General features: G+C 49.1%; 1 protein-coding gene across 2 annotated transcripts; it reads left to right on the forward strand.

Annotated features, from left to right (window-relative positions):
- On the forward strand, window positions 1-23,851 carry GDNF (glial cell derived neurotrophic factor). Of its 2 annotated transcripts, XM_028097915.2 has the most exons (3): window positions 1-37; window positions 4,675-4,851; window positions 23,367-23,851. In XM_028097915.2, the coding sequence occupies exons 2-3, from the start codon at window positions 4,701-4,703 to the stop codon at window positions 23,849-23,851; spliced, it is 636 nt and encodes a 211-aa protein (XP_027953716.2). In that variant the 5' UTR covers window positions 1-37; window positions 4,675-4,700. The 2 variants fall into 2 exon arrangements, with proteins under 2 accessions (XP_027953716.2, XP_027953717.2); XM_028097916.2 differs by lacking the exon at window positions 1-37 and having other exon boundaries at window positions 4,680-4,773.
- The last annotated feature ends 2,342 nt before the right edge of the window (window positions 23,852-26,193 follow it).

Genomic DNA, 26,193 nt, shown 5'->3' on the forward strand with positions numbered 1-26,193 from the left:
AATGTCCAACCGGGGGTCTGCGGAGACCGGATCCGAGGTAAGTGGGAGAGCGGGCCGGGGTGGAAGGGGCGGATGGCGCCTGAATCGCGGGCGGCCGCGGCTGCCTGCCGGGTGCGGGAGCCAGAGGGGGCGCGGCTGGACCCCAGGGCAGGCGGTGAGATTGGAAAGAGGAAAGACTAGATGGAACCGAGGCACCGGGAGGGTAAAGGAGAGAGAGAAGTTGGACGCGAGAGGGGCTGGCCTTGCAGAGACGCCGGTTGCCTTTCCACGTGGGCAAGGATCCCTGGTGCCCCGATGCCGGTGGACCCCGGAATGTCCGAGAGGGTCAGTTTCCCTCCCCGGCTCGGCGGGGCGCTCTTCTGTCAAGTCCCGGGACGGGGCGGGTTTGGGGTCATCTTTGAACCCACCACGACCAGAAAGTGCCCTCTCTGGACGTACAGCTGCAGAGATACCATTGCCGGGCATGTAACTTACTGTTGAGATTGGGTCTGTTCCGAGGGAAGGTGCACACCATGCGAGGGACTGATGCAAAGGTGCTGGGAACCTAAAAATACTGGGCTCGCCTCCTCCGGGCGCCGTCTTGCAAAGCTACATTCCTCACCCTTTTCGGAACCCGGTTGCTTGCACTTTCCTAATGCCTGCAACCCCAACTAACCGTGCCCGTCGAGGTTAGGAGAGGGGCTGCGTGGACAGTCCAGGACTTGGGTCTCCGCCTCGAGCAGGTTCTTGAAACTCTTCAATGTCTCCGCTAGGCCATCGAAGTGATTACGTTAATGACCTCTTCTCTCCTGCAACTCTGTGCCACCTCACCAATAACACCTTCCACCACTGCCTTGCACCACCTCTGGCCTGACTGCGCCGTGGATTGATTTACCAGCCCCACCCGGTGAAAACGAACCCTCACTGGGGAGGGGAATGGACTTTCACCGGAACCCCCAGCCTCCTGGCGCCTCCCTAGTTTTGGCTATGGCAAACCCGCCGGCAGAGCCGACTTGCGCGCCCCGGGCGGGGGTAGGGGCTGCCCAACCCGGTGTTCCCAACATTTTTGCTCATTGGCGGGGACAAACACAACTCTTCCGGCCCCTGCCGCCGGTGTGCTAGAGCGTACTCGACTCTTCCACGGTATTTTGAATATACACTTAAGTATTCCGAGGAAGAAACGCAACTTCCAACTTCACGCACGCACCTCTTCCTGCAAAGCCCTCTAAGTGGGAGCCGCTGGGCTTCTGCCCGGCCGGGGCCAATTCTCACCCTCACTGTTTAGCCACACATTCGCTTTGGCGGGGTAGGGGGACAGTGCCGCCTTTTCAACAAGTGTCAGGTGCCCAGGGAGCCCGCAGCGTCCCTCCCCAGCCCACTCTCGCAAGGGGTTCGGGTGCCCCCCGGACCTGGAACCTGGTCTCAGGCCCCTGACCGGAGAGACCTCTTCCCAGAACTGCATGCAGAAAACGTCCCTCATTCTTTTTCTTTCCCCTGGTCTTGGGCCCAACAGTTAGCCTCCCCCAGGCTAGGACACGAGGCACACTTAAGAAAAGCAATACATCTTTCAGCAACTTCTCTCTATCCCAAAAGAAAACCCCCCGAGTTACAGCACGCTCCCCACCACCCCGCCTCCCTTTTCTCTCCGAGACCTGGATCTTGAAGGCAAAGCCCAAACAAACCTCTCAGCCTGCCAGACAGAGGAAGGTGCGGGGGCACTGGCGGCGGGGGCGCTCACCCCGGGGGAAGCTGTCATGGTGACGCGGGGAATTGCGGGGAGGGGGAATCTAAAAGCAGGTTACCAGAAACCAGATCAGGTGAGGTGGGAAGGGAAAAACTGGGGAGAGAGGATGGAGGGTAGGAACCTGAAAATCAGGCATGCTGGTGAGCACATCCGGAAGTTTCGGGGGGTATTTTGGATTGGGGGAGGATTGTGGGGGGATCGGGGGTGCTTGTTCACGGATTTGATACTTAAAATGACGCAGCGTCTCGTTCGCGTGGGCACTACGGGACTCGGATGGTTTCTGGTGCCCCCTGGTGCTGGGAACCCAGAAGCGCCCCACCGCGAGCGGCGGCTTCTGTGGGCAATGGGGCCCTCCAGAGCGCCCTTTCCCGGGCGGGCCTGGGGACTGCCGGGTGCGGGCGCCCACGACACGCCCCTTTTGCTCTGCGGGGCGCGCTGGTCGCGGGCGCAGAGGGGGAGCAGGCTGTGGGGTACAAGCATGGGTGCGGGGGCACCTGGCGGAGCCGACTTCTGGAGGAGAGCGTGCTTACCGCACGTGGCAGCGCCTTAAGCAATTCGAGCGCGTAGCAAAGGCGGCGGGTTGCACAGAAACACGTCCTGCAGCTGTGCTTTGAGAAAGCGATAAAGAGAGAAACCGGGAAACGGCGGGGGCGGGGGCGGGGGGAGGTTCCAGATGGGCCCTGAGAAAAGCTTCCTAGTCAACCACTGTGTGCGCTCAGCGCCCCCCCCATCCCCTCCTCTTCCTCCGCCCAGCAAATACCGGGAACTAAGCCGTCGGAGTGGGGCCGGCCCAGCGGTGCTCCGAGGGAAGAATGCGCCCTCCCTGTCGCGGGGGAGGTGGGAGAGCGCTTTCCGGGTCTGCAGTGCACCCGGCCGCGGGCGGGAATGAGAGCTGGGAGCCCCCTCTGGCGAAGCGGCGACTTTTTCGCTGTTTCCTCTTTTGCCAGCTTCTACACACTTCTAATTGAGGATCTCCACGTCCAATTTAAAAAGCTCTCCATCGGCCAAGCGGGGAAAAAAGGAAAAACCCTCTTAATGCGGAAGGGAAATCTGGTGCCTCCGTCGCTTCCTGCTGGCGGGCACGGCGATTTGGAAGGGCGCGTTAACCCCGCGGCGGGACTGCCAGCCGTTTCGCACGCACCCCTGGAGCTGGCAACGGGGGGAGGGGCGGGGGGGCCTCGCGTTCCCCAAGACCTCTCCTGTGCGCTCCTTTAGCACGGCCTGGGTGCAGTGTTGCCTGGGCCCAGGCGCCAGAACCTAGAGCCTTTGCTTTTTCCCGAGTTTGTAAAGCAGCCCGCGCGGCATGAGGTGCCGGGAGCTGCAGGTTGCCGGGAGTTCCCAGTCCCTACAAACACCCCGAGGCGCACAGTGGCATAGCCAACTGACGCCCGAGGTTTGGAAAACGCATTCGTCTCCGCAAGGATGGGAGGCGGCGGCCGAATTAAAGGCTTCCCCGGGTGGCCTGCAGGGGAATCTGGGCGGGAGTTCTGGGTGGAGATGGGGGTAGGGCTGCTGGACGGGAGGCGGGTAAACCTGGGAAAGATGGGCTCGGCTTGTAAAAGATGCCGAGCCCAAGTTTTTGCGTTTACCTGTCTTACTCTCTCCCATGGAAAAAGTTCAAGGAGGTTTTCCTTAGAATCGTATCTGGAGGAGGGGGGATAATTAACTGCATGAATCCCGTAGTTTCCACTTAAGAATTCCCTCGGAAACTGGAACACGGGCATTGGGAAGACACTGGGAAACACCACACCCCGAAGTGCCTGGGTCTCCTCCACCCGCGAACTGGGTGGGGCTTGGCCCTGAGTTGACAGTGCCTTTCTCTCGCCCGCCCGCGACTGCTCTGGTGTCGTCCGCCTTTCTAGGGGTTTTGAGGACTGAGAAGCCAAACGGAACCCCCTCGCTGAGAGAACTGAGCCCAACTCCGCACCCTTTCGTGGTCTGAGCCCTCCCCTGCCCGTGCGCCTACGCAGCGTCCGCGGCGGGGTACCATCCTCCTGGATACCCCGCCCGGGGAGCTCGAGACTCCTCTGAAGGGGGAAGGGATTTGGGGCCAGAATCTCGCAAAACTGCAAAAGTAAAATAGAGGGTGTTCGGGTTTACCATGACGGATTAAAATTTGCAAGACAAATCAAACCCTACTTAACAGCAATGCTAAAGCGCTTACTCTATGCTCCCCTAGGTCTTTGATACATTATTTAATGTTCATAACCTTAAGAGGTGGAAGTAATATTTTAAACGGAGCTGATGCTTTGGGAAGTAACATAACGCAGGTATTCCCACACAGGCCCAAAGTCCCCAAGTCCCTACTAACTTCTCGTTCAGCGACAGAATACTTCTATAAATAAGTGGGAGGAATGAAGCGCGCGGGCGGGGTGAGGGGTGCCACCAAGCCTGCCCCAGCCAGCCTACGGGACCCCGGATAAAGGGTCCTTGATTGTATTCGTAAAATGAAAAGCTGACCGCCTGCTTGGGTGGAAGGCTGGCTCACGGGACGTCCGGGAGCTGCCGGAAGGTGGGGAGGTCTCTGACCCGGGCGGAGGATGTAGGCTGACGGCTGCCTCCTCGTCCCCCCGGGGAATGGGGCGGTGGGGGCGCCAGTCCTGGTTTCGTCGTGTTGGCCAGGTATCGTGGTGTCGCCGTGTCGGTACCTGCCGGGGCAACGGCCCCGCTGGAAAATCTGACCCCTGGGATTCGGTAGCAGAAGTGAAGGGCAGTTGGAGGTTGGAGGCGGAGAGCCAGCCGCGCCTGGGACGCCGCCGGGACCCGGGAGTGAGCCGGGGACTTGGAAGGGGGGCGCGGGATGCCCAGGGAACCGCTGGGCTGCAACCGTCCCGGAGGAGGGCGGTGACGAGTGTGACGGGGGGGGGGGTACCGGGACCCGCGGGGATGCCGCGCCCTGGGCGTCCCGGCCTAACAAGCCTCCGCCGGCCCTCTCCCCCCCGCCCGTGCAGGTGCCGCCGCCGGACGGGACTCTAAGATGAAGTTATGGGATGTCGTGGCTGTCTGCCTGGTGCTGCTCCACACCGCGTCCGCCTTCCCGCTGCCCGCCGGTAAGAGGCCTCCCGAGGCGCCCGCCGAAGACCGCTCCCTCGGCCGCCGCCGCGCGCCCTTCGCGCTGAGCCGTGACTGTAAGAACCGTTCCCTCCCCGCGGGGTGGGGGGCCGCCGGCGGACCCCCACGCACCCCTACGCGCCGCTCGCACGCACCCCAAGCCAGCCGGGACGGCGGTGCGGCCTCCCACGCCCGCGCGGAAGCCCCCCTCCCAGGCCCTGACCCCCGGTCCGTCTAGGACACGTGCTGGTTGCCCAGAGAGTATCAGATTTTTTGCTGTCCGTTTAGCTTTCCGGGGAACAGACATTTTCCCCACCACTACCAGCACCGTAGGAAAACACACAGTTGTCCCCTTTTCTCTGCTTCCTATCGTAGACGCGCACTCCCTTGTTTTCGTTCTTCCAAAGCCCTTTATCTGTTTGGGTGTGCCTGGCTATGCTTAATTCTGAAAACAATTGCATTTCCATCCTAAACTGCCCTTGCAAGGGAAGAGGCCGAGGTTTTCCAAAACCAAGCCAGAGTCAGAGAAAACACAGAAGGGCCTCGATTTGCAGAACAAGCATCTGGGTAGTGTCAAATCTGTTCAGAAAAGTTCCGGTTCTAGAAAGACTTAAGGGAAAAAGTGCTAGCTAGGACTAGGCAAAAAAGCTGTAGTTCGCTCCACACTTGACAATACTAACTTTTAAGAAAAGACCATATAAATAAATAAATAAAAATCTGTGATTTACCCCTCAAAAATGTTTTAGATAGCACTCTATTAGGGCATGTCAACTATGATTTGATATAATGTGCCCTAGGCCCTTCAGAAGTTTATCTGTTGCATAGAGCAGGGTATTTGCACACATTACAAGTTAGAGGTTATTGGAGAAGTATGTAGGTAACAGAGGTAGCACTAGAAAATTGGACACAGCCCCAAAATAAAGCAGTAGTGAGCTGTAGCCAGGATGTCACCCTAGCTACTCCCACCTTCCATTTTCCCTCGAGCTGTTTTGCACTTAAAACAAACTGAAGTCAGATGCATGGCAGAAGCAGTCCTGAAAGTCAGCTGTCTGCTAAGAGCCCCCCAAACCTAGTGGCCTTGAGCTGAAAACAGTGCAGGAAATGTGATGTGCTTATTCTGTACTTAATTACAACAATAAAAGCATCTTCCAGAAGTCCCAAGAAAGAGGAAAAAGTGCATTTTCTAAGCAAATTAAGACTTCAAGAGTGACTTAAGGTTAGAAAAAGAACATGGTTGATGCCTTGAAATTTAAAGTAACTGTTCCAAGAGTTTCTGTCAATTAGTTATATAAGCTTATTTTTTTAAGATTTTATTTATTTATTTGACAGAGAGAGAGACAGCCAGGGAACACAAGCAGGGGGAGTGGGAAAGGGAGAAGCAGGCTTCCCCACTGAGCAGGGAGCCTGATGCGGGGCTCCATCCCAGGACCCCAGGATCATGACCTGAGCCAAAGGCAGACGCTTAACGACAGAACCACCCAGGCGCCCCTATATAAACTTATTTTTAAAGGCTTTGGTTTCAGCCACGAATTTCCACCTAAGTGTATATAAATGTTTCTCCAATAGAAACTTAAATTTAAAATGCCCCTTAGTGTCAGTGTCTTCAGAATAGTAGTACCCATGAGGGCTGAGTAAGTGGCTTTTTGTTGATTCAAACAGCCTAGGCCAGAGGAACAGGAACACAGTGTTAGACAGTACTTCTCTAATCAGGATCTTCAGGAGAAATATGACTGTGCCTGATTATGAAGCTCATTAATTCATGGAAACTTAATTAGCATATTAGTATCCTATCTACCTAGGCTTATTTAATGCTGGCTCTGGGTTCTGGCTCCACTTTTTTTTTTTTAAGATTTAATTTATTTATGAGAGAGAGAGCATGAGCAGGGGAGAGGGGTAGGGGCAGAGGGAGAGGGATAAGCAGACTCCCTACTCAGGGAGGAGCCCAACCTGGGGCTTGATCCTGAGATCATGACCTGAGCCAGAGGCACATGCTTAACCAACTGAACCACCCAGGTGCCCCTGGTTCTGGCTCCACTTTCAACTAATTTGGACTTTGCACAACTTACTTACTTACTTTAGAACTCAGTGAACAGTTTACAACCATGCAGTAAGGGGAGGCCTTTCTACTTCAAAACACCAGTGGCTATGAGATTTTGTCCCCTGGTCTTCATGTTCTTGCCCTCACTGTCCTCTGGGAAAAGACTCAGAAGGAGAGACCCCCCCTGCTCACTGGAATCACCCAGGGATCTTTAATGGAATACTGATGCTGGGCCTCACCCTGAGAGATTCCAATTTAATGGGTTTTGGGTGTGGCTTGGGCATTTGGAGATTTAGATGTCCCCAGGTAACTCTAATGTGCAAAGGTTGAATCATTATGATTCGATAATACCCCAAGAAAATCTGTGCCCCATGTACGATACAACAGTGGCAAAGCAAGCAAGGTAGCATTAATCCTACTGATTCGGGCAGGGGGAAGGTGTGCAAAGGACAGGTAGGAGAAGGGAGATTACTTCCCTTTTCCAGAACTGATGCTAAGTTGTCAATGGACAAGATTCCTACTACTCTATTTACATTTGAACTGGCAGAACACACCCAATTCTGTTTTATCTACGGGAAGACCCAATAGATCCTAGAGGACACTTGAAACAGAAACATTCCCAAAGAGAAACTGAGCGGCATTCTAAGCCAAGTTGACTTCTTTCCAGGTATGTTCAGTTCGGTAGCAAGCTGTTAGTACAGGGAAGATAGAATAATGACAGTGTGCAGACTTTGAACACTCAACCAGGGTCAGCATGCTCCTATCACGGTGCTGACATTTATATCTTGCGCACCGTACACCAGGCGACTGGTTAAAGCTTATGGAGAAAAACATTAAGTCACAAGTTGCATTTGAAAATAGTCCCTCTGCTTTTCAAATGCTTGTGACTCAGTGATTGAGCAAAGGTGCTTTCCTGCCCTCTTAACTACTCCGTGCCGTTCAGAGGGGGCTAGCCTGCACACCCTCACCCTTGAGGTGGCATGTGTCCTGCTGCTTCCAATGTAAATGAAACGGCCAGAATTCTTTTCCTAGCATTTTCACATTTCAGGATGAACTGCCCAAATAGAACGGGTAACTGGCTCGCTTGCATGCCTACAGGCTGGCTATAAAGGGAATGGGCTGTGGATGCCTCCCGTGGCAACTGTGAACTTGTCTAAACCCCAGGACCGGTGATTTTCCCTTTGGGGCATCCAAGGACGTCCTTTTAGTTTGCTTTTTATCAGTATCGTCTCCAAAGGGTGATTAGAGCAGGCAGGAGGAATCTAGAAGGTGAAATTAGCAGATGTCAGAGCACTGTAGAACCGGCAGTTAACCCCTTCCGCTCCTCATGGTAAAGCAGCTTGTCCAGAGGGCAAGAGCTCCGCTGTGGCAGGCAGGTCGGCTGAAACTGGGACCAGAGTTTCCCAGACCACTGAGGCGCAGAGCAGAGCATTTGGTTTTGCTACGTAGGAGAAAACACTTCGTATGGGAGGAAGGTCTTCAACTAGCCACTAAGACCCTGTTGCACAAGGCTGTCTGAATTTATTAAAGGTTAGTTCATCGTAGTCATATGTCAGATCTCGGCCGTGGATGACAGCTCTAAATGTGTTTCACAAGCAAAAGCGTAAAGTGCATGTGGTTTTAAAACTTGCAATCTAAAAGCATGTATTCATTCAACAAACAGTTCAGGTGTGCCTACGGGGGCCAGGCACTGTCCTCGGTGCTGGGAAATCCTTGGTACACACAATAGGCAAAAGTCTCTGTCTGCATGGAACACACCCTCTAGTAGACGTACAGTGTGGTACAATTAGGTAGCGCTGGAAACCAGAACTGATCATGAACAGCCTTGGGCTGACTTTTTGTGTGACCAGAGGCCAACTGGAAGAAAGACTGAGCCTTGTTAAATTATAATTACAGGTAATACACAACTTATTGTAATACGAGGGGACTATATTTCCCCAGTTTGGTAGCAAGTCACAAAATTTCCTATGGAAACAATCTTATAAATCAAGCTATCCGGTTCCCAGGCTGGCTCACAACAAATCTTGGTGTAAACCATAGTATAACTGAAATATAATTCATAGTATCATTAGGCTAGAGCCTCTTCCTGGGGTGCCAGGCCCCACAAGTTGCAGAAAGAGGGCACAGAGCAGGAAATCAGGGAGTCCTGACAAGCAAGAGTTCAGTTCACACCATCGGATCAGACTAGGGTTTGGATCCCGGCCTTGGCACACAACCAAGCTGTTACTTCATCTCTCAAACCTCAGTTTCCTCGTGCGGAAAAGCGGGACGCTATTACAACTGTCTCCTGGGGTGGCTCTGGGGCTAAATAAGATAATGTTTTGTAAAGTCCGTGCCCCATAAGTAAATACTGCAGGTGTGAGGGGCCATCTTCCTCCTTGCAACGCCCGATGAGAGCCTTTTTCCCACCCTCACCCCTTCACTTCAGCCTCTGCCAAGACGTTGCTCTAAATGGTGGGATTTCAAGCAGCACAACACAGTATGGACAGTGAAAGAAATGCAGGCCTTACGGGGAGGCTATTCTGGGCCCCCAAGTCTGTCATTTGGTCAGCACTTGGTCAGACCAGCCTTGCCTGGGATTCTGCTCCCCGGGTCAGGCCCCCTGGCTCTTCCCAGGTTCCACAGCTCCTTCCCTTCCCCCTTTTCTTGAGCCCACAGAGTTCCTGTGGAATTTTTCCCACCAGCTTCCCATGCACACGTTAGGGAGACCCTCTTCCCCCACTGGGGAGAAGGGAGCTAAGGTAGGCAGACCCTTCTGTGTAAGTGATAAGGGAGGTGCGATTTGGAGGACACCTGTATTGAGTATTTTTAAGTGATCCCTGCTGCATATTTAAGATGCTTAATTTAATTTGAGATGTTTCAGAAACCCAGCAAAAACACTTTCGGTGAACTTTAGTAAATGTTCAGCCCATTGTTAATCAACAAAGGAAGCTTCTAGAAGCTGGTTCAATGTTAAGCTTTCCAATCTAATGTTATGGGATATAGAATTTGGAATAAATAAGCACCATCTACCTATTGCTTCTTCTTACTTTACTGACTATGTGAATGAGCAGTACTATAATAAAGTAACTATGTAAGCTTTTGGAAAGGGCCTCTGCCCTTTGGGATGAGGCTCTTGAAATCAATAAGTTTCATGTCAGGCCCTTTCAGGAGGCATAAATTCCTCACTTGAGATCTGAGACCAACATTTCACTCTGGCCCCAGTCTGGAGACCAATATCAAACTGTTGCTGTTTAGAGAAATCTATTTCAGGCTTAATTTGGATTGGCTGATCTTAGGACCTTCGGCTGATCTGACAGCTTAAGAATTGTGCTTAAAAGATTCTACTTTCACTGATACAAAAACAAAAGCTATCTGGCCTCCCCCCCACCAACATCCCTTTCATCTTTGTTTGTTTAGCATTTAATGGTCCCTAGCACCTTCATTCAATTAAAACACTTATTCTTTAATTAATCACTTGAGCTCAATCAAGAAGCAAGTGTTAAATATCTTTCATGTGCTAGGTGCTGTGTGGCATCAAACAGACAAAATCGTGAACTAAGCAGCTTATGGTCTAGTTGTAAACTATGGAGAGGCAGATGGGTGGGTGAGCAGATTGATATGTCTACCAAGGGGCTTATATTAGCTGAGGTCATGGTAAGAATTCCTAGCAATGAGGTCACTGGGATTTGGAGATCATAGCAGGAAAGGATTCAGGGAGGAGTGAGGATTTGAGCTGGTACTTGAAAAATGGGTATTAGGAAGGGAAGGGAACAAGGAAAAGGCACATTCCAGACTAGGGAGAAGCCTGGGCAAATTTATGCCCATGATATGGGGAAGGGGCAGGTGGTGAATCCCAGGAGGAGGCCAGACTGGTCACCAAGTGCTGAGAACAGGTGGCGGGAAGTGGTGTGAAATTTAGGAGATCTTCGTAGGTGATACCTAGATGATGAGATGCTATAAAGTCCAGGACAAGGAGGGGTTTGCTGTTTTTGATGGCAGTAGAGCCCCACGGGAGAATCTCGAGCCGGCAGGTGGCTGTGGGTGGGATCCTGCTGCAAAGCGGTCTTGCCACAGAAGTTACTCAGGGACACAGGCTGCTCGGGAGTGGAATCCGTAGCATTAGGCATATTTTTCACTTTGAGGTATTGTGCCCTCCTTTTTAAAAAGTTTCTAGGCATAGGCACAGTTGAATCAACCTATTAATCCTCCAGGAAGTGAATAAGTACAAATAAAAACAATGTTAAAATTAGTGTTGTAGCCCCTCTTGGCTATCCACACGGTTGAATCAGTTTTTAACGAATAAGTTTTGTATCTTGTCTGAAAATTGAATAAGTTTGAGCTCTACTAGACAGGAGGAAATACTTGTATCCCCATTTTACAGATGAAGAAATGGGACCCAGAGAATTGTTCAAGGTCACAAATGTAGTAAGTGGTGAAACCAGAGTTCAGACCTCAGACTTCTGGCCTCACAGCTTTCTTGGCTTTACACAGAGTGTGCTCCCATATTAGTAGATTAAGAAAACACGAACATTGGCTTGCTAAAAATACATTCACTAACCCTGAAGCGCAGATTTTCAAGAAAATCAAAAGAGCAAGCTAATAGGAGTAGGGAATATTAAATTTTTTTTAAAGATTTTATTTATTTATTTGACAGAGAGACAGCGAGAGAGGGAACACAAGCAGGGGGAGTGCGAGAGGGAGAAGCAGGCTTCCCGCTGAGCAGGGAGCCCGATGCGGGGCTCGATCCCAGGACCCCGGGATCATGACCTGAGCCGAGGGCAGACGCTTAACGACTGAGCCACCCAGGCGCCCCGGGAATATTAAATTTTTAAGCCCCTTTAAAAAAAAAAGATTTTATTTATTTATTTGACAGAGAGAGAGAGCACAAGCAGGGGGAGCAGCTGGCAGTGGGAGAGGGAGAAGCAGGCTCCCCGCTCAGCAGGGAGCCCGATGTGGGGCTCGATCCCAGGACCCTGGGATCATGACCTGAGCCGAAGGCAGACGCTTAACAAACTGAGCCACCCAGGTGCCCCTAAGGCCTTTCTTCATTTCCATTTGGGTGGCAGTGGGCCTAGGCTCCTATTATTAGTGGCTCCTTTGAAGCCCAGATCAGAAGCTTTTAAGGAGGGAAACGTAAATTTCTGTACTGATACCAGCGATGCCTGTTGCAGTGGGAGGAGGCTTCCTAACATTTGGGGACAAGGTGAGGTCTGCTCATACGTTTGGTAGGCTGACAGCATTTGGGAGACCTTCTGGGAGATACTTGTGCTCAGATCACTCGCGTTCAGCCCCAGGAAAGGGGACATTGACATAGGAAACCCAGGGTGACTGCACACGGGCCAGAGTGACCCCCACGGTGGGGACAGGAGTGGGTTTGCCCAGACAGAGCTGGGCTCACCATTGGGAATCTACCAGTTAGCTCAGGAGAAGGCAAACCCACTTTTTGCATGACTTTAATAAGGTAATTGAGGTGGAAAGTCATGGTTTTAAAAGTCTTCAAAGTTTTTTGTTTGTGAACCTGCCAAAAGAATGTTGAAAAACTTCTTATTGCACACTTCTAAGACGATACCTAAAATGTTTGAATCACAAGTTGCATAGTCAGTCGTACCAGATGTAATTTCCAGACCATTGGGGAACTGTATGTGTGCCTCACATACATTTTTGGTGAAATCTTGGAGCTGCAAATTTAGCTTATTCAGTTCAGGGGAAACTATCAAACTAATCAGCGCAGCTAAATTGACTTTTTGGGCAGAAAAGATCTGACTTCATTTCCAGTTCAAAGACACCTGTTAATATACATCCATGACAACCACCATACTTCCGGATCCTAATTACATGATGAATAGATGGATGGGTAGATGGACAGGCAGACAGATAAGCACAGAGGCTTGCCGTTGAGTGTCCAGCCAGAATGAAACGTGGAACCACCCACTTCAGTATATCTTGGTTTATTCATATGGGACTTCATAGTACACAGTTCATAGTACAATGAACACCCATGTATCCTTCACCAAGACTGACCTCGTGTTAGCATTTTGCTTCATTTTTTCCCCCGAACCACTTGAGAATTAGTTGCAAACGTAACATCAAATACTTAAGCACGTACCTTCTAAGAACAAGGATATTACCTTATATAACCACAGTTCAATTATCAGTCTCAGGAAGTTTAACAATCCTGTTATCCAACAGATAATCCATATTCAGATTTTCCCAACTGTGGCAATCATCCTGTTTTATAGGGGTTTTTTTTTCCTTAATCAAGAATTGCAAATTGTATTTGATGATCATGTGTTTTTTTTAAGGATTTTATTTATTTATTTGAGAGAGAGAGACAGAGATAGTGAGAGAGAGCACAAGCAGGGAGGAGAGGGAGAGGGAGAAGCAGACTCCCCGCAGAGCAGGGAGCCCGACACGGGGCTCGAGCCCAGGACCCCGGGATCATGACCTGAGCCGAAGGCAGACGCTTAACACCTGAGCCACCCAGGCGCCCCATTGATCATGTTTCTTTATTTTCCTTGAAAATAGCTGCCAAGCCTTTTCTTCCCATGACATTGACAGTTGTCAAAGTTCAGGATGTTTTGCCTGCTGTTTTGCAGACTGCCCTTCAATTTGGATTTGTGCGACTGCTTCCATTTATGAGATTCAGGTAAACATCCTCAGAATAGAAGTTCCTGATGACGTGTCCTTATGTCAGGAGCCCCCGACATCAGTTTTCCCCCCAGAGCCATGCGTGCCTGGATTGTCCCAGCGTGGCCCCTGCAGGTTTTGCCCCCCGGACAGTGCCTCCCAGTAAAATGAGTGAGATGGGCAACAAGCACGCCTCTCTCATGAGGTGGAAGGCTGAGCGTAAGCCAGGAGTTGGGAAAAGGTGCGTTTGCAGGCTGACCAATTTCAGGGTGCAGCACATGTGGAAACCAAGTCTCCTAACCTGCCACAGGCCCTGTAGAAAGTTTTCACATGCCTTCAGCTGGGACACATGGCTCAGTTTGGAGACACCGACCCACACCCATAGCGGACCCAAAAACACCATTCATGGGCTGTGGACTCAGTGGATGCTTGTGTGGTTAATTTGGGGGCATTTCGAGGGAGCACAGACAAGGCAGCAGAAACTCCCAAGACAGGCCTGCTCCTTCTGCCCACAGACCATAGACCGCTGTACCAGGGGCTCCCAGCCCTCTCCTCTGTAGGACACACTAGACTAACAAGGGACCAGGGTCTGCATCTCCTTTGGGGAACTCTTGCTTTGTCTAGAGCCAGCATAGTTGACCTCCACAACTGCTGCCCCCCGTGTAGATGTCCCTGAAGAATGATCACAGACAACCATATCAAGTGAGCTGAAAACTTGCTTCCACTCTGGTAAACGTGTGACTATCCCCATTTTAGGGGGCTATTGGGACTTCACAGTGTTAAGCAACTCAGCAGCCTCTGGACCAAGGGCAACCTGAGTCCAGCACTCACTCTGTTTTGTTTTGTTTTGAATTCAGTTAGCCCACATATAGTACATGATTAGTTTCAGATGTAGTGTTCAATAATTTATCAATTGCGTATAACGCCCGCTGCTCATCACATCACGCAGCACTGACGCTTGTGACCACACCACCAGGTCACTTCCTCCCCACCCAAGACACTCCTACAAAACTCTTCTAGCTGTGTCAGAAAGTCAGGAAGGGAAAGTCAGGCATTGGGATTTTGTAAATGCAGTCATTTTTGAATGGTCTGTATAGCCGATTCCATGAAGAGTCTTTGAGATGCCAGTAAATTCATTCCCCGGGGGGAGGAGGGGTGTGTAGCAAGTCCCTTCTCACATTTGACCACAGGAAGCTGGTTCAAATGATAGAGAACACCTTTCTTTTACCCCCTTTATTTTCCTTTCATCTTCTCTTGGCCCTTCCTCTTCTTGCCCAAGTCCCTCAGATCAGCCACTGCTCAGTGGGCCCCTGGGAAGGCCTGAGGGAATGAGAAGGCAGAACCCCGGAGCATTCTGGGGCCTCCGGCCTCAGGCCGGGCTTTGTGGGAGGGAAGAAGCAAAGGTTCCTTTGCTTCCAGGTTCTTTTGGAGTTTCCCCTCAAAACCCACCTGCCTCTGATAACACCGCAAGGGATTCTTTTCCCAAGCGGCTTTTTGTGCTTAATTTTACTGGGTAACTATCTCATCCTTCCTGTAAGGTTTTCATAAAGGCATCAGCTAAGCTCATGGTGCGTGCTCGTTAGTATGGGCCCTTTACGGCTGACCGTGGAGTGCTTTTAGCTCACACCAGGTGTTCGTGGATTAGTTAACAAATGGACACCCTGTGGGGTGTGTTTGTGACTTAAAAGCAGGAGGATGGACATTTTTCCCTCCAGGGGAGCTGTGCAGTATTACCGTAAAATTATTAACATAACTATAATGAAAGCCTGGACCACATAGGTAGAAATCAGAGCCAGGCAATCAGAAGCTGATGTGAATATACTGTCTGTCTCTTCCTCAGTGAGGTTTTGGGGCTGTTTGTCTTCCTGGAATAATTTCCATTATACTCATGACAGGTTTTCTTAGTTAAGTTGTAGGATAAAAATTCAAGATAGTATAACTAATACTCGTGTGCGATGTTGGTCAAAGCAGGTGGAGATGGTAAATAAAATGGCATTTTGATGAGTAAAGTGGCTTTTGAAAGTATACCCAAGGCTCCTTTTTCTATATTCTGAAATGGTGTGCATCCTGGTTGGTCTTTTTCTTCTGCCTTGAGAGGATCCAGAAATGCTTTTTTTAAACAACAAAACACAGGTGTTTTTACGATGCAAATACTTGTCAAATAAACCCGTGTCATGCCTTACTGTCAACAAACCACGGGTCATGAGGAGATTGAGCTGGTAGCTCCGGCAGTGGTCACAATGACTTAGTAAATCGCCTCAACTGGTGATTACTCTTAAGGAAATAAGATGCCATAGACCCCTCTTGAAGTTAACCCAAGAGTACCCAGTGACTAGGCTGGTCTAACACTGGGTGAATACTCTAAAATAGGAAAGCAAGGATGATCGTTACATAATGTGACACTATCAGCATTCTGGTGCTTAGTGAGCTACAGGCTTTTTATTTTTAATTAATTCAAATCATTGGCAAAATTAACACATAAGTAGTAGCATATGACAAAACTCTAGAATTTTTCAGAGAACTGGAACCTTCTTGTGGAATAACACCACACATTTCAGAGGTCACTGAAGGTCAAATAAGAACAAAAGTCAGCAGCTTGCAAGGTGGGCTGGATCCGTGATCCATTTGGTAGCAGTCGCAGTGGGTGATTCTAGCCTTGGATTCATAAGCCGGGTATGACCCAAACATGACTGAAACAGCGAAAACAGAAATGGATAAAATAGAGATTTTTAAGAAAATGGCAGGTTTAGCGTTCAACTTCCGGGTGATGGAAACAGAAGGCTGACAGCATGTTGGTGTAATATGTCCTCTCAGAGGCCATGGACGCCATCCCTTCCTTTACAGATGGAGACTGAGGTGTAAGGATGCCTCCCCCTAGAACCCCCTAGAACCTAGGGTGTTTTGAGGCTCAGCACCCTTTCTACACATCTTTTCACCTCTCCTGCACAGGGGAGAGGAAGATGATGAGTTGAGAGACACTCCATGGTGATGATTTCAAATGTAACCAACGCGCTGAGCCAAGAGGTAAACTGAAAAGGTCGAGAACTGCTAGGCCCTAAAATACCTCCCGTGGGGTTTCATGGGGCCCTGAGCAGAATGCTGCCAAGACATCAGCCAGAGGCGGCCTCTCCCTGACAGAGGTCACTGAAAATGAATGTTTTCAGCACTCCCCGCCCCCCCCCCCCCCCCCCGCCTGCCTCTTAGGGCATTAGCACTGGGGAGGGCCCCAGAGAAGGTCCAGCCAACCTCAGGAGCACTAAGTGACTAGCCCAAGGTCACGAGACACCCCAGACTGGAATTCTAGGCTGTGTTCTCTCCAGCTCTGCAGCGAGAGCCTCATCATTTGGTGCCAGAGTGTTTGAGGAGCTTCCGGAGATGCGGCCTCTCTGTCGGAATCTGCCACCACCCTTGGCTGCTGGTTTTCCGGTTTTAACTGGGAAAGTGCCAGATCTGCCTTAGAGTGATATGCAAGACCCAGGGCATGGGAGGTGCCCCTGAATGGCCTGGCTTTTCCCTTTCCAGAGACAACTTACTGTATTCTGTGGCCCGAGGCAGCCTGATTTTAGAATCTACTTCACGTAACTCAGTTCATGCTGATTTTTCCAACAGAAAGTATATTTCTCACTGGATTTGGTAAATGTGTACAGGTGAAATCAGCATATCTTGAACTTGTTCCTGAGTAAATTACCACACACCTCGAGACTTAAAAAGCTGCCTAGGAGTAAGTTTTTTTTTTTTTTTGGTACTTAAAAACAAATAGGTGGCATGGAGGCCTAGAATAAGTTTGAACTTTAAAACTAAACCAACAGATAATGAATCATTGAACACTACATCAAAAACTAATGATGTACTATATGCTGGCTAATTGAACATAATAATAAAAATAATTAATTAATTAAAAAAACTTTTCAACATAAAAAAAGAAACCAACAGAGTCCACATTTATGAGTCACGTGGCCTTTCTTTTCATCTCCTCTGAGCCTCAGTTTCCCGATCTGTGAAGTCCAGATAATACGCAGTCCCTACGTTAACCTTGCAAGGATGTTGTGGGGCTTAAATTTGATGCTGTAGGAAAGGAGGTATCCATCCCCCCTTTATATTGGTAATATTTTATGTGCATCAAGGAAGCTGTTATTTTAAACATAGAATGATTTAGTTTTGTAATAGGAATTTTTAAGTTTTTTAATACTTATAATATTTCAGTATTAGTGAAGAAAAATCATGTTTGTATCTTACTGAAAAGTAAAAATAATGTATTCCAAAGAATGACATGAGTCGGGAATTTTCTTGAGAAGCTCTAACAATCAAGCAGGCTGATTCTTCTCATGTAAACATGTATGTGCGCACGTGTGTGCACACATGTATGTACATATACATGTGTGTGGGTAGATAGCACTTGTGTTTTTCATATGCAAACTTGGTCTACAGAGGAGTCTGTATTTTCCCTGGGGTACAGGCAGGTAAAGAATATCAGGTTCAAAACAGGCTGCCCAGCTCCTCAGCACCCTGTGGCATAGCCTTCCATGGCCTTACACTGCCCCCCTCCCCAGGGTGTAGTCCACCCTGGATAGGGCATTATTTGGAATAAGGCCATCTGGGCACTGGGTCCAGATGCACCTCTCACTTGCGTGGCCTTGGCTTGCGCAGTAGCTCACCCCATGGACCTCCGTGTATTAACCCTTGCCCTTCACCCCAGTACAAAGCAGCCGGATGCTTTCCGGTGGGGTACAGCAGCTACTGCTCCCCAGAGCAAGAAATAGTCGGGCCTTTTCTCTGGGGCCCCTGCATCCTTGAGGCTGACTCTGGCCTGGAAGACCTTTCCTCTAAGAGGGGCTACTGTGGGTACTAGGATCCAGCCCCCTCCACACACACTTTTTTTTCTGGAATTCTCAGAGCCTCAGAGACCTTCCCTCTGTGCTCAGAGCCCACTTGCACTCTGGAGTGGGCTCTCCTTGTGCTGCCTCCCTTTTGGGCCCTGGGTTGAAGACAGGCTGAAGGCTGGCTTAGCCTCCCAGCCTGGCTGGGGCAAGGAGGGGGACCCCCTAATACTACTCCTTTGATTAAAATGGAGTTAAACTCTGCTGTTCTTAAGAGAAATCTAACATTTAGGAGACTGTTTTGTGCATGGAATGGTTTGAATTATGTACTTTTTACTTGGGCTATTACAAGTACTCTGAGTCCTTACCATTGTTCCTATAAAAACTCAGTTACCTTTACAAAATGGTCAATATCCCAGTTTTTTGTTCCTGAGGTGACTTTACTGTCTTCCCCCCATAATCAAGGGAGGCAAGGTCTCTGCTGTGAACGGTTTGTTCCCCAGTGCAAGGTTTCATTTGCTTGAATAGCACTGTTTATACAAAGGACACATCAAAGTTAAAATATCTTAAAGAGAATAATGCCAAAATATTTGGTTGCACCCTGAAGGATCACTTAAATGCATTTGAACATTTTGATTTTTCGAAAACTTTAGCTTTTAGATGGACATGTTTTTCTAAGACATATCCTCCAAGTGGGGTCTGGGAAACGAGCAAGTGTTTGACCTATTTTTTAAAAATGATGCTCCTCTTCTGTGGTTCGCGAGTATTTTACTATCAAAGTTAGTACTCACGAGGGCTGTTTGGATAGCTGACATTCTGCCAAGCCCTTTATAAGATGAGGAAGAAAGTGATATGCCATTAAGTTTTAATTTAGGGAACTAATCCAAACCCTAACCCCCTTCTTTCCCCTCAGCTCCGTGAATTCTTGGTAGATACAGGCAGCTCTGGGTTTGCCAGGGCCCGGGTTCCAGGCCTCTGCAGAATTTCTAAGAACAGGCACAGTGAAGTGAATGGCTCCTCATGGCCCCGAAATGCCTCATGTTGATAAATTAAGGGAACTCAGCATCAAAAGGCCTGGAATTAGGAATTTAGTTGAGACAGGCCTATTTGCTCTGTGGTTTGGAAAATATAATGTTACCCTTTTCTGGTTTCCAAAATTCATATCCATGTAAAACTTGCAAAATAATTATTTATTATTTTGCTCTATTTTTCAAGAAGGAGAAAAAAGGAAAGGGGGAAGGGGAAAAAAAGCTTTGGGCTCACTAAGAATCACCTGGGGCCTAAAACTGTGGCTTCGATAAATATTTCCACATCACCAATAAGGTATGAGGCAGATTTTCCCACCAAAAGGAAAAGTACTTATTAGCTATATCCTTTGGTTTAACATCGAGCATTTATTGACTGCCCCCCAGGTTCCTGGAAGCCTTTTATTTCAGGATTAATAATCTGCTTACCACCTTATCCAAAAGCATAAGTGGTTGGTGCATTCACACTGCTATACTCATCACCCTGAAAAAGCCAAATGGAATTTAAAATAAAGGAACTAAACGTTCTCATAACAAAGTATAAGTATGTCGCAAACATCCTTTAGGACTGCTTAGACTAAAAATTTATTTATATTTTATCTGAAATTCAACTTTAACAAGGTGCTCTGTATTTTATCTGGCAAGCAAAACCAATGGACAGAGCCACACAGTCAAAATGTCATAAAAAGGAGGGAAAACTGTTTTTGGGAACTTTGAAAGGATCAGGCAATAAATAAGAACATCATATATACTGACTCAAATTGTTATTATAACTCCAGTAATATAAAAGTATGTAATTTATTGTTGCATAAATTAAAGAGTCTCTAAACCAGTGTAAGTTGAACTTTTACAACTTGAATGTTTTCCCATGAGTTTATGTTAAAATTTTAGTAATGTTTCTCTTGAGTAAAATTTCTGAGTAATCTTCAGTTGATTCTTAATTGATTTTAATTTTCTATGTCCCCAGGTTCTTAAGTTACTGATCTATTCAGGAATTCTTGAATAGAGTGTTGGGGGGGAAATCCCCTCATGTGAGTTCTTTTGTAACACAAAGGGTCTTTTGCGGGAACATGAAGACTTTTTTGGTATTTTGATTAATCACCCCTAATATATCAATTTTAGAAGTTCAGATTTCTATAAAAGACACGGTTTTTTGAAACTGAGCACACCTAATTCCTCTTCAGAGCTTATTATTGAAAAAAATCACAAATAGCATAAGCAGCTCATTCCTCAAAATAAGCCGTTCATTTCTTTAAACAGAGTGATTTAAAGGTTTTTGCGTTTTAAGAAGAAAAGAAAATTTCTTAAGGAAGTCCAGTTAGGAACCAGTTAGAAAGTGGTTCTGAGGAAATGACTCAGAGTTCCCCCCACAGCAGTCCTCCCCGAGGGAGCCCCTTCCGAGACCCCGAGGGAGGCGGACATTGAGAGAGAGCTCTTGCCTGCTGCAGGAGGCTGGCAACATGGGTATTTCGCTCTCAGCTGGAAAATGACGGTGCCACTTAGGGCACGGCCGCTTCCCCCGCGACGTGGGCTGTTTACCTGGGAGCCGCTTATTTCATTATCACCAAGTGTCCCCTTGAAAAATTAAGGACTTCTCCTTCTCCCCTTTTAAAGTGCCCTATTTCATTCAAAAATTATCAAGGGCTTCCAGGGACCAGATCCTATTTTAAGCGCTTGGGATCCATGGGTGAACAAGCCAAGCAAAGGTCGCGCCTCCTGGAGTTGAGAAGACAGTAAATAAAAAACACAAGAAATCAGTTATACAGTATGATGTTGGAAGGAAGTATTATGGTGGAGGGTGGGGAAGCAAGGCAGAGGGGTCTGGATTTGGGCTTGGGGACAGATTACATTTTAAACGGGGAGGTCAGGGTAGGACTTGGGGGTGGTGACCTTTGAGTGAAGACTTGAAGGGGATGTGGGAGTGAGCCAACTGGGTGCTGTGCAGGAACAGTATTATATGCAGAGAAGGAACAGACGGCACCAAGGCCCTGAGCTCCTGATTGTGTCTGATCTGTGGTTCTCAACCCAAGATGATTTTGCCCCCAGGGACATTGGGCAATGTCTAGGGAAGGGTTGGGGGGATACTCCTGGCATCTCCTGGCTCGAGGCCAGGGATGCCGCTCAGCGTCCTGCAGTGTGGGAGGACAGCCTCCCACGGCAAAGAATGATCCTGCCCCAAATGTCAGTAGGGCTAAGGTTGAGAAACCCTGAGTGTGAGAAGAGGTAAGGAGGCCCGGAAAGCTGGAGGAAAGGCAGTAAGGGAGAAGGGAAGTAGAAGAGAGGGCCAGAGGTGACAAAGGCTGGAGGAGAAGGGGTGGCTAGGTCAGGTAGGGCCTTAGGCCAGTGTGGACTTCGGCTGTTACTCCAAGAGAAATGGGGAGCCATTGGAGGGTCTGGAGCGGAGAGGGACATGACCTGCATTAACAGTTTGAAGAGTGTCGCTCTGGCTGCTGAGTGGAAAGGAGACTGAAGGAGGGTAAGGCTGGAATGAGGGGGGTCGAGGCTGCTGTGGTAACCCAGAGAGAGACCATGGGGCTCAGACCAGGGTGGGAGCAGCTTCGCGACTTCCAGGCCCCGGGACTATGCAATGCCAAATCCTAGATACCGGACAATCAGGCGTTCTGGGGGTTCCACACAATCTGCACTCTTTTCATGACTGTGTATCCTATATTATATATATTCTATATAATCTAGATAGATAGATCAGTGTCGATCAATAGACCTATCAACTGATTGATAGATTGATTGGCTGATAGAGTTAAGTCGCCTTAGCTGGATTTTGTTTTACACAACAGGATACCTGACATTTGTTTTAACAATCAGTCCATGACAAAACAATTCGACAGGAGTCAGGCCCAAAGTAATCCCTCTCTGCTTTACCACAGTCTTGGCAAAACATGTTCACTCTTGCCAACAACTATTTTGAGGTGTCTTTTTCTGAGCCACTTATAACCCTAAACCTGCTAAATTACCTGAAATGGGGATGAGGGGAGCATAAAAGGCCTAGGACCTAATCATGAGGGGTTTGAATGGCTTTCTTCTTTTAGAAATGCATTACCTTGTTCAAGCAGCTCCTCACCTCTTACTTGATCAGCCAAAGCAAATTCTACAACAGAGCAGAAAACACCAGGGGATTGGGAATTCTTGCTCTAACCCAAAGGTCTCAAACCTCTGAGAAGCATCGCCTCCATGTTCCTCCGTGTGATCTCCCTAAAGCGCCCATGTCTCGTCCTCTGGGCAACCAAAAGCCGTGGGAGTCGTGTGGCTGCCTGCTGCAGAGGCTGGGCCTCTCTCCACAAACAGCATCTCCTCCCATTTTTTGCTGATCCATATAAATGTCTTCTTACAGTTTACCATATTTTTTTAAGTCATGCTGTTCCAAGGAAGTGGTCGTCTGTTAGTGAAAAGTAGGCTGTTTTTCAGGGAGTTTTTAAGGAAATTTTAACATATAGATGAAGTCATGAGCTTTTCATTCGTTCTACCAGAACATTTCTGGCCCCATTCAACGGCGCAGAGGTGTGGAGTCAGGGAGAGATTCCAGGGAAGAGCCCTCGATAGTCCAGATGAAAGTAGCAGTGTTGGAAGACTTCCCGATCCAAGATCATCCTTTTCTCACCCTCTAACCCAGGGTTTCTCAAGGTCATGTCAGAATTCATTAAAAATGGACAATCTCTGGCCCTTCCCCGTACCTCCCACTAAGGGTAGGGCCAGGAATCTGTATTTCCGCGAGCCTCCCAGCACCCTCTCACTCACACTCACATCTGGGAGCCGCCCGCTCCCAGCAACCGCAACACAGACTTACTTAAAAATGGCAGATGGTACTCAAATGAAGGATGCGCTTCTGAGGACTTGTTCTCTGCAAGGAAGCGTGTCTGTCACCTGGCAGGCTAGTCTCCTCTTTGAATTGGATACTTTCCCTTCTGTAGGTGCATTTTCGCCTCTGCTCCCCGGGGTCGGGGGGGGAGGGGAGCGCAGTGGTCGATAGGCTGCTGGTTCTGCCGGGGGTCCCCGCTAGGCTGACTTTGGAGGCGCCTTCCTGTAGAAGCCTGCCTGAGACGGTCCTTGTGGTCTCATATGACCTTTTCTGTTCTCTCGTTGAACAGCAAACACACCAGAGGATTATTCTGATCGGTTTGATGACGTCATGGATTTCATTCAAGCCACCATCCGGAGACTGAGAAGGTCGCCTGAGAAGCAGGTGGCCGTGCCACCCCGGAGGGAGCGGAATCACCAGGCCGCGGCCGGCAGCCCGGAGAGTTCCAGGGCCAAAGGGCGGCGAGGCCAGCGGGGCAGAAACCGGGGTTGTGTCTTAACGGCAATACATTTAAACGTCACTGACCTGGGTTTGGGCTACGAAACCAAGGAGGAACTGATTTTTCGGTACTGCAGTGGTTCCTGCGACGCGGCCGAGACAATGTACGACAAGATATTAAAAAACTTATCCAAAACCAGGAGGCTGGTGAGTGACAAAGTAGGGCAGGCTTGCTGCAGACCCATCGCCTACGATGACGACCTGTCGTTTCTGGATGACAACCTGGTTTACCACATTCTAAGGAAGCATTCCGCCAAAAGGTGTGCGTGTATCTGACTCGGGCTCCGGAGACTGCCATGTTTTGCATTCCTACTACGGTGCATAGGAAGGGACCAAGGTTCCCAGGGAATGTTAGCCCCGATCGGAAGATGAGGACCAAGGAGGCGGAGGAGGAGGAAGGAGGAGGAGGAAGGAGGAGGAGGAGGAAGGCAGCCGTTGGGGGAGCCTGGTAGAGGGAGATCCAGCTACAGAGAACTGGACGGGAGAGAAAACAGCCATCTGGACTCTCCCGGCCGGCAGCCGACGTCACCAGAAGCTCAGGGCTGGGGTCCCTGGCTGGGTGTTTCCTGCCATCTGACACAGCCCACCATGGCCTGTCCCGGGCAAAGTTGCGGATGCACTTGAAACCAAACCAGTGTATCTCCTGTGGTTTATTTTCACATGTCTGGAGACACCGGGGAAGGGGTCATCCTGGTGTCGTTCCTTGTCATGACGTTTTACCGCAGAAAGCGAGAAAGGTTTATTTTTCTGTCACTCAGCGGAGACATACCCCGGAAAGGAGGAAGAAAATGAAACAACACAACACAACACAACACAAAAAGCAAAGACACAAGAGATCGTTACCCTTGAATTTGAAAGTTGAGGCCTGAGGTTTGCTAAAGCCAGCATGTTTTGCGAACGGTCGGCCAGTGATTGATTAGGAACCTGGTGTGTGGGGTGGGAGGAAGCTGGCTAGGAACCAAAAAGGCTGTCCTCATGACTAAAAACAAACCTGAAGGTATTTCCTTGATGTCCTTGGAAATAGGAAACCAGTCGTGGTTTTCGGCAGCATTCTTGCAGGAGAGCGAGTGGGGAAGGCCCCCAGCTGCCCCCAGGGCAGGCGGACCCGCTGGGCCTGTTGGTTTACAGAGAGACAGATGTTACATACCCCCCAGCTCCGTTTATGCATGGTCACCAGTGACCAGAGAAGCTACTCGATGCAATGCATCTGTTTCAGAATACAGAAATATAGAGAAGATATTTATTGAGATTTAAGTTATTGTTATTTATTACCGTTCGCTAATGAGTTGCTCTTCTTTTCCCTTATTTATTAAAGTTTCTTTTCAAAGGTGCCAAAGTATATGTGCTCGCAAAATGCAAAGAAAAGTGACAAAGGAAATTTTGATTGGGAACAAGGGTCCATGCTTTTCAAAGTATTAAAGTTTTTCGCTAGGCAAAAATCACTTACTTTACCTTTTTAAGAAAAGCCCTCCTTAATCTCCCTCCCCCCACCCACCCATTTCAACCTCTTCCCTATTTTAATTTTTGAAAAAAGGAATGCGTCAGAAGGAGCGCTTCTGACAGGCCCCCTTCTCGGGAGCGGCGCACAAAGACCTGTGCTCGCTGTTCCACCGCCGAACAGATTCACCACACGCTTCCCTTTCCGTTGCGTGTAAGCTCTTACTCCCGACCACACAGATCTATCTACGAGATGCATAACCGTGTATATGAAAGGGTAAATCCCTTTTAGTAAGTAGTCCCGGATTCAGTGCTGACCTAAAAGTACGATCAAAATCCTGTCAGCTAGCCATGGTTCTGCTCTGACTTGTGGAGACTCTTCCTCCATCCTTCCATCCACCCACTATCTTCTAGAGAAACATGCTCACGCCCAGTGCAGTCAGGGAGCACGTTGCCAGCCTTCCAGAAATGGGATCTACCTGGGTGCCATAGAGCCCCTTGGCTGTCGCCCTGGGACAACAGTCACTGTCCCTGTCAGAAGAAGGTGGCCCAGAAGGGAGGACGAGGAAGACATGTCTGGCCTAGCCGCATGCACACACCAAGTCTCCTGCCCACAGAATGCCCTACCTGTACGATGGAAGCCTTTGGAGGGGCAGGGGTGTAGGACAGGAAAACCCAGCTCCTCGCACGAGTCCCAGAGGTGGGTTTGACTGGCAGCTGACTCAGGCTCAAGGCGCTGGGCCCTATGTTAGAGTTTGTTGCATGTTTCATAAAAGGGATTTTTATCAAGGAAATCATCTATCACTACCTGAGTGGCTAATGTCCCGAAAGTATGACAGATTTAGCAATTAAACGACCTACTGGCCTCCCTCAAACACTCATGTGAATTTTGCAAAGTAGCCAAGAGGCAGCATTTACCAGACATCCCTTCCCCCAAGCCCCAAAAGACTCGAGTTCGCCATCATTCTGCCCCTCTCCGTCTTTTCCGCTCCCCTTGCACAATTTGGAAATAAAGGAAAAGGAACCCCCCCCCACCCTCTCCTGGGGCCAGAGTGGGGGCCCCGCTGAAGAGCAGCCTGCTTCAAACAGTGACAGACCCAGCCGTCTGGTCATTCGTGAAGCACAGTGTGATGTAACCCCAGGATCATCTGTCCGGTTCAGAGAATCCTGGCACATTTGGC

The sequence above is a fragment of the Eumetopias jubatus genome, unplaced genomic scaffold (assembly GCF_037043125.1).
Source record: "Eumetopias jubatus isolate StellerSeaLion01/CBP00866 unplaced genomic scaffold, mEumJub1_p1.0 scaffold_5, whole genome shotgun sequence".
In the NCBI taxonomy this organism is placed as follows: domain Eukaryota; kingdom Metazoa; phylum Chordata; class Mammalia; order Carnivora; family Otariidae; genus Eumetopias; species Eumetopias jubatus.